Source organism: Octodon degus, unplaced genomic scaffold, assembly GCF_000260255.1.
Source record: "Octodon degus isolate 3935 unplaced genomic scaffold, OctDeg1.0 scaffold00123, whole genome shotgun sequence".
In the NCBI taxonomy this organism is placed as follows: domain Eukaryota; kingdom Metazoa; phylum Chordata; class Mammalia; order Rodentia; family Octodontidae; genus Octodon; species Octodon degus.
Genome location: NW_004524699.1, coordinates 3346323 through 3354893, shown reverse-complemented (window position 1 = coordinate 3354893; position 8571 = coordinate 3346323). Strand labels below are relative to the sequence as shown.

General features: G+C 58.4%; 1 protein-coding gene across 1 annotated transcript; it reads left to right on the top strand.

Annotated features, from left to right (window-relative positions):
• Nucleotides 1-2428: 2428 nt before the first annotated feature.
• LOC101574834 (lipocalin-1-like) lies at nucleotides 2429-5256 on the top strand. The gene is made up of 4 exons (XM_023700248.1): nucleotides 2429-2518; nucleotides 3751-3884; nucleotides 4879-4949; nucleotides 5030-5256. The coding sequence occupies exons 1-4, from the start codon at nucleotides 2429-2431 to the stop codon at nucleotides 5254-5256; spliced, it is 522 nt and encodes a 173-aa protein (XP_023556016.1).
• The last annotated feature ends 3315 nt before the right edge of the window (nucleotides 5257-8571 follow it).

The window sequence follows — 8571 nt, the reverse complement described above, 5'->3', positions numbered from 1 at the left end:
CTGAGTTCAATTCCTGGTTCCGCAAAAAACCAAACAAACAAAACAAAACAAAAAACAACTCCAAACACAAATAACCGCGGGCCTTCTGGAGACCCAGCCAGGTGTCGCAGTTGCTCATGACTCAGTGTAGCAGTGCCTTGGAGCGCTTACTCTGAGGTCCCCGCTTCTCTTGGCCCCAGTTGCTCTAGGAGAACTCTCCTAGGGCTGAGTGGTGGCCGTGTCCTTGGGCCATCAGCTCCCAGCAGGGTGCTGCCGCCGTCCCCTCTGCACACCCGGCCCTGCTCCCACAGGAAGGCTTGATGTGCAGAACCTGGCGTCCTAGAAGCCTTTAAGCCCAAGTGAGCGCTGCGGGAAGTGGAGGAGGACCGCGCAGCTCTCCTGGCACCCTCGTGTCCTCGGCGCTCCCTCCCGCTGTGACTTCCGTCTCTCTCCACGTCTCTGAGGCTCACTTAGTCTCTCTGTGTCTCTTCCGTGTCTTTTTGTTCCTTGGGTCCTCATTTTCCCTCCCTGCTGAGGGTCGTGGTCGCGGGAGGGCCTGGGCTACGTGTGACGGTGCTGGGCCCGAGCACAGGGCGCCTTCTCTCCACCAGGCTTTTCCTGTTTTTTGTGGAAAGCTGAGCCCTACACATGACTCTAGGGTGAGTGACCCCGGGAGGATGTAGGAAAGGCCCAGATCTCGGGGTCCTGGAGCTTGCTGGTCCACCTGCTCTCAACCTCTTATTGTCTACTAGGCAGGAGAGACCCTGGGCAGGGGTAGGGGGTTGGGGGGATAGGGGGTGGGGGAGTGTCACCTCAGAGGCTGGCCTTGAGCATAACTCCAGGGGTATTTGGGAAGCCCTTTTCCACTGCACTGAGAGATCTGCCCTGGAAGCCGGGAGGAAACGTGCACAAGGAGGAGAAAACAGTCAAAGTTTCTGTGGAGAAAAAGTGCCCCCAAACAGCTTCTCCAGGGAACCCGGCCCCGCACCCTCTTCTCTTCCCGCTCTCCCCCATGCCATTCTGGCAGAGATCCCCAGGTGGATCTTCCATGCCCAGAACCACACTGACCCGGTTCAGCTGGGCGTTCCCACCCAAGCTGACCATGGACTAGCCCACCGCAGCCCTGTGGGGGACAGCAGGGGGGCCTGAAGCCTCACAGTGACTTTTTTCCATGCTTGTGGCACTGCAGGCTTGGCACCTGCAAGCTGAAGAGGTTAAACACACGGGAGCTGGGGCTTCCGGGAGACAGTGGCAAGCTAAGAGGAGCAACGCACCCCCGGGTTGGGGCCCTGGGGTGACCGGCTGCTGTCGAATGAGACATGTCTCCTTGGCATAAGGACAGTTAGCAAACTCAGCATGGGATCTGCTGGGTGACGACTTCCAGGGATCTTCCAAAAACGTCTGCTGGGGTGTCCTTTGGTGTCCGAGACCTCCCCAGAGCACGGTCAGACAGGCCACCGCGTGGACACAGAGCGCAGCAGCCCTGCGTGGACACTGTGCAGATTAGACCCTGAAACTCTCCGGTGCCTTCTAGGGTAGACATTGTGTTGCTTGTACAACAGCCCGAGCTCCCTCCTAAATCCTGTAAGAACCTCAGACAAAGAGCCCTTGTGGATGACCCGCTCAGAGAGCCCTGCTGGCTAGCAGGAGCTTTATTTCCTTGCCTTTATGTCTTTAAAATAAAATCCCCTGGACTCTACCTCCTCCGTCTCTGATTTCCTTTATCATCACAGTAGGACACACCCCAGTAACAAAAGGAGTAAGACGGATATGTACGTGTTCCAGTCCCCAGGAAGAAAGTAATTCTTACTCGCCCCACCACACGCTAATCAAAAGCACAATGAACAGTGCTTCTAAGTGCCATCCGAAGGAAAGACGGGGTCACAAATGCACTGTGGTGTGTCCCCATCCGCTTACTTGCCAGCCCTGGCACCGTGCGACTCCTGGCTCCTCCTCAAAGTAAAAGCGACCACGAAAGGTTACTGTTTGGAACTGAGTCCACACCAGTGCCACTAGAGACACACGCGAAGGGGACTTTCCTGACTGCTTCAGGAAGCGGCAAGAACGATGGGAAAGCGTGTTGGAAGCCAGAGGAAGTGTTTGGGGAATTCGTGGCAGAACCAGAGCTGAGCCGGACTCTGGGCTGGGACGGAGCACAAGGAGCTCCTGTTGTCACCTTCCTGGCTGCAGAGTCCCAAGGCGGGTGCTGCTGTCTCTGAGGCCGTCCTCCTGGACGATGCTTCCTCGGGATGTGTCCAAGGACAGTTGCGGAGGCTGATTACACAGATTACCGCTGCCCATTCACAGGGTCCAAACAAAACAAGGTAGTGGTTCTGCAGAGCAGACGGCGGGGCCTTCGCGCAGGGGAGGAGGCAGCGTCCTCCAGGCAACCGGGCTGGGATAAAAGGGCAGCGGGCGGCCAGCGGGAGCACAGAGCTGACCCGGGACCATGCAGCTGCTCCTGCTGGCCACGGGGCTGAGCCTCTTCTCTGCAGTGCAGGCTGAGTTGCCTCCACTGGTTCCTGCTCGCGCTGAGGAGGTGACACCCCTGGGGACACTGGGGGACCTAAGGTTCCAAGATCCGGGCCTAGATTGGGGAATGGTTTCACGCCCTTAATCAGAGCCCCAGGCAGATGTTGGCCGGATGCCCTGCTTTGCACCCTCCAGTCTGCTCAGCTGAGGTGCAGGACCAAGCAGTCCCTGAGGGACAGTGCTCCCTCTTGCTGCCTTCCCGGAGGGTGCACAGAGCTGAGTGGTGGTGAGGGGCTGGGCTGAGTGCTAGCACCCTTGCGGGCCAGGGATCTGCTTCTCCACTGTCTGCTGTGGGCTCCAGAGAAGCTTCTTGCCTTCACCAGAACGGATTCACTCCGGTATCTCCATTTCTCAGTGAGCCTTGTGCACGAGTGTTCACAAGCCTAAGGATTTCCCCAGAGTTACTTAATTTTAACCCTGACCCAGGTGAGTTTTAGGACAAGAGTTAAGCCCCTGTGAAGATTGGACATAGCCCCAGGACCCAGCAGCAGTGGAGAACTGTGCCTGCTCACAGCTTCCCTCATCTACTGACCTGGTCTCAAATGGGCCCCGGGCTATCCCCACACCAATGCGTGGTCTGGGTGCATTGCGCCCAGGCCGGCCCCAACCATACGGGCCTGCCTGTGTCCTCGAGGCCCTGGGTGCAGGAGGCAGATGACCTGGAGAGCTGTGGACAAGATGGGAACTGGCTCTGGGCTGGCCTGGAGTCGTGTATTTAAGGACTCTGCGACTGTCCAATTCAGGGGTTCTTGTCTCTTGGATTTGGCAGAACACTGGTGGAGGACCCAGGCACGGGCAGAGGAAGGAGGCCCAGGCGACAGCCTGGTGACTGTGGCCTTCTGGACCTCTGAGCCTCAGTCAGGGCCTCTGCTTGCCGTCCACGTGCGCTGGTCACCTGTGGATCCCGTCTGTCCTCTTCTCCTGTTCCCTTAAAGATAAGGGTCCGACCTACCCATTTGGGCGGCTTTTCCCACTTCCCCCCAGAGGTCTGCACAGGGACCCTTCTCCAGGTGGGCCTCTGGACTGGCCCTCCTGCCTCAGCCCCCTGCTGGTGGAGCGGGCCAGGCCATGGCCAGGATCCCTCTCTCTCCTCCAACATCTCAGGCCCCTGCAGCCTGTGCTGAGGCCCTAAGCCACGACCCCTCCTGCCTCTGTGCCCCCTTCAGTCCAGCCTGGACCTCCTTTGCTGGCTGCCCCACCCCTGCACCCCTGCTCAGGGGTGGCTTTCCCCCTCTCCAGCTTCCAGGAACCTGGTACATGGTACGCTGGGCAGGAGACATGCCTATTCCTGAGGAGACCAAAAACCACCCCATGCCTCCCTTCACCATGCGCATAAACAATCAAAATAAGTTGGAGTTCAGGATGAACCTCATGTGAGTAACCTGGCCTTAGCCTGGCTGCCCTCTCTGCGCCTGGCTGGATAGTGCCCGCTTCCACGCGCATCTGAACTCTGTCACTCTGCGTGGACCAAGTCTTCCGTTCTCTGTATCTTGGCTGTGTGCCACGTGGCCTCTAGCTCTACAGACAGTTCTCACACTGCCACAGAGCTGGCCACGTGAGGCTGAGCTACCCACCCGCCACGTTCTGTGCGGGCTGGGACTGGGCTTCACTTCACAGCACCCCGTGGGCCTGGAGCAGCCCTGGGCAGGCACTGTGCTCATTTCTATGCTCAGACAGAGCTCGGGGTCCTTCAGGATTCTTCAGCGCATCCCATAGTCTGTGAGGAGCCCAGTCTGGAGAGAGGATAGGTTCAGGACTCTGACGTCTGAGAAATCCATCTGGGGAAACATCTGGAGATCCAGGGCCACCCCGGCTCCCAGGTGGGACACGGCCAGGTGTGAGCCAGGTGCCGGGCTGTGGACGGGTCACCAGCTCCCCGCCTGCCCAGCTGCTTCCCAGCTGGTGCCACCTGGAGAGGGAATATGGAGCTCCCAGCAAGCCACACCGTGGGGGCTGTGGCCTGATATTACACAGGAAGTCTAGCTGTCATGTGGCACCAGCGTGTAATCCTAGACGCTCAGGAAACCGAGGCAGGAGAATCACAAGTCTGGGGACAACTTGGGCGACCTAGTGATTCAGTTTCTCTGAAAAATAAGTTTAATGGATGGATGCATAAGTTGGCAGGTAGAAAGACAGACAGATAGACAGACAGACAGACAGACAGACAGACAGACAGACAGGCTGGAGATGACACTCAGTAGTACAGTACCCCAACTTATATCCCTAATACTGTAGAAAAGAAAGTGCCAGCCAGGAGTTCCTGAGCTCTCTCCTCTAGAGTCAGCCAGGAGCCTCCAGAGGGCCCGAGAGATGCCAGTCCGGGCTGCCCGGGGTTTCACTCGTGCCTGTTGATGCCCCGTGTTCCAGGAAACCCATTGGCTGCATTGAGTTCAAGCTGCCCCTGGACTCGGGAACTGCGCCAGGCGCCTTTGTGACCCGTAAGCATCAGGTTGGGAATTCCTTCCTTCAGAGGAATCCACACAGAGACTGGCGCTCACCCGGCCCGTGTCGCCCACAGGGTGGAAGCACACCATCTACATCTACTTCCTGCCGGGGAAGACGCACGCCATCGCCTACTTCAGGGGCTACATGAACTACATGTACTACCAGATGATGATGCTCATGGGTGCGTCCCGCCCTTCCCTGGCTTGTGGGGCCTGCTCAGGACACCAGGGTCTGGGCCTGGAGAAGGTGCACCAGCTCCCAGCCGGCGCCAGCAGCTCCCGCCCCGGGCGCCGTTGCTGAGAGTCCTGGGGTCCTGGAGGAGAGGGCTGCGGAGGCGCTTGTGCTCCCTCGTCCCCGGCTCTCCCGGACCCAGTCCCTGGGGCTGAGGCCCACGGCTACCCCTGACCCGCTGGGCCCCAGCTCCTCCCTTTCCTTCTCAGTGACCTCTTGGCAGGGTCAGACTCTGATCAGACCACCAGCTTAGGGTCCCTTCGCTCCCAGAGACATGGAGCAAAGATGCCTGGAGACACGTGCTGCTGTCCCCGTGGGAGCAGGGGGCCTTGTCACTCGGAGCAGAGGCCAGAGCTCTGCTCAAAACCTGCCACAGGCCGGCGAGATAGCTGAGTAAACTAAGCGCCTGCTTTGGCAAGAGCAGGGACCAAGGTTTGATCCCCAGTCCTGCGTGCCGTGCTGGCCCCACCCCAAAGTGCACTGAGCCAAGGACCAAGTCCTGGCGTGGTGGTGCACGCCTGTAATCCCAGCGCTCGGGAGGCTGAAAACAGGAGGATCACTACAAGTCTGAGCTGCAAAGTGAATCCCTGTACCAAATACATAAATGGGGGGGGGAACACCCTGAAGGGCAGGAGTACCCAATGAAGAGCCTGTCACTGTCACTGCCCATCCAAGCCCCCCTCCATCCTGAGCTTGCAGCTCTCCTCACCCTTCTGAGCCCCCACTCCCCGCTCCGCTCCGAGGATCCTTCTGCACGTGAAGCCTCACCACGCTGCCTCCTTTGGTCTTGCAGAGCATTCCTCATCCATCTTCCTGTCCCTCCCCACCCTTCTTATCAGGCCACCCCTGCCTCCTGCCCTGGAGGCTCCGGGGACCCCATGGTCCTGTGCAGGGCCCTGGGTTGGAGCAGGAAGAGGGTACAAAAAGCCCTACACTCCGCGCCCTGGTCCTGTCTTCAGATCCTGACTGGCACTGCCCAGACCCTCCCAGGAGCCTCTGAGTCACTTCCTCTCTCCTGCTCCTCCTTGGAATTTCACAAGGCCCTGACTTCCCCGAGTAGCCCTGAGTCTGGGGAGGGCAAACCCCACACGGTGCGGGCTCAGTGCCGGCGGGGGGCCCGCGGGGTGCAGGGTGCCTTTGGCAGGTTATGGGCCTCACACACACACTGCTACCCAGGAGGAGCTCAGGGTTTGGCATCTGGGACTCGATTTTCTGGCCGAGATTCCAGAACCGGGAACCTGGGTAGAGGCCCCGGAGGAGCTGCAGGCGCTTGGTGGGCCCAGACGAGCTCTGATGGGCGCTGCGAGTTTTCATGGCCAGGCTGGGAGACACGGTCTTGTTCAAGAGGGGCCAGGGCTGATTCAGTAAGAAGGGCACAGATGGGGGACCCCTCTTTTTTCCACCACATGCTCCCTCAGAGGGGCTGGGGCAGGGCCTCTCTGAGTCCAGAGCATGCGTGTGGAGCAAACCCTGCCTCTGCCCCCCACTCTCATGGCCCAGGCTGATGAGAAGCATTTCCTTAGACTTCAGGCAGTGTGTGGGGGCCCTGGGGGAGCCATGAGCACCCAGCCCTTCCTCACACCCATGGGACAGAGGCGGGGACCTTGCCTTCCCATGCCCACTTCACCCCTTTGACCTGCAGCCCACACGCTGGATGAAAACCCAGAGATCCTGCAGCTCTTTCAGGAGTTTGTATACAGCAAGAAACTGAAAACAAACGAACTCATTAACCCTCCTCGTACTGGTAATGAGCAGGAACTTGATTCCTGACTTCCTTTCCAAGCACGATTTCCATTATCCCCTTCAGCTTTTTTCTTCCTGAGTCAGCCGCTGACTACACCAACCCTCCCCTCTGCCCTTTATCTTCTCCCGGGTCCACAGACGCCTGTAAGTTGGCCAGAGAAACTTAGTACAAGGAAGACAAGCCAGAGACGGCCTAGAAAGGAGGAGCTGGCACTGTACGGCGCTTTGCTACCCAGGAACAGAGCTCCTAGCAGCAGGAGGACCAGGCTCAGCATGCGCAGCTCCCCGAGCCCCTGCTGTCAATAAAGTCGGTCAGCTTCCCTGGCCATGTGCACCACCAGGGTCTGCTGGGCTTGATTTTTTTTTTTTTAAACATATAAGGATGGAACTCAGTGTCCCATGCACGTGAGTTCATATACCGCAGAGCTGCTTCCCCAGCCCTTTAGATTTTGAGATAAGATATCCCCAAGTTTGCCAGGCTGGCTTCAAACTCAAGATCCTCCAACCTCAGTCCTCCGAGTGGCTGACATTACGGGCTTGTGTCATCCTGACCGGCCTGGGTTTTGTTTTCATAGGAGTGGGAAGATGATCAAACACGGCCTGGACGATCAGGAGGGAGGGAAGTTTCAGCACAGGCACAGTTCTCTGCACACAGGTGGATGCCCCAGCAAGCAAGGCCACTGGGTGACGTAACCCAGCAAGCTGGGCAGACGGAGGGACTGGGACAAGAGAGTGAATGAGAGGCCGAGAGACTTACATTTGGGGAGTGGGAGTAAGTCGACAAGTCTGGGCTTTCAGAGTGGGCCCTGGTGGCTGGCCGGGTGGCTGGTGCTGGACCATGGCCCAGGTGGGGTGCTTTGCAAGTGGAAGGTGGGACTTACAGGTGAGGTCTTTGCCAGGCTAGACGTGAGCTGACGTAGGAGGGCCTGACCCTCAGGGGCAGCAAGGCCTGGATTCAGATGCCCCCAAAATTCAGAAAACGGGAAAACACAAAAATGCTCACAGCTGAGTCCAGATTCCAAGGAATGAGATGCAGCCCCTCCTCTCCTCAGGAGGTGCTTCTGTGGGGCAGGCTGGGAGGAAAGGTCTTTCTGAAGAGGGGCCAGGAGGCTGATTCAGTAAGAAGGCCACAGATTATATAATACATAGTGCCAAATTCTTACAAATACCAGTCCTTCCTGCATATAAGATTATTTACATGCAAAATACACTCAGCGCCCCTAAGACAGCACCTCCAGTTATCATGGAGCTGGGAGCTTCCAGCAGAAAGATTCGATAAGAAGTCTGCTGCCGGCAGGTTCTAGAGAAAAGTCTTCTCTCAGCCGGTCCCTCGTACAGGGCGGCCCACCAGTGAGGCAAGCACCCCGGAACTGGATGGGCTACTCATCAGAGGACAAAGAGGGTGGACGACCCTAGGGGCCCATGCTCTCCCCAAGAAGGGCATCTCCATGGCCCAGCGGGGAAGTGTCCTGCTCCCGAGGCCTCAAAGGTCACAGACCCCAGGAGCCTCCCCCTCCCACGGTGTGCCCCTACAGCTGTCCTTCATTGCAGGGCTGGGGCAGATGGGGCAGGGCATCTCTGAGCCCAGGTTGTGCCTGCGCAGGCAATTCTGCACCTTCTTGTGCTGTCCTGGATCAGGGT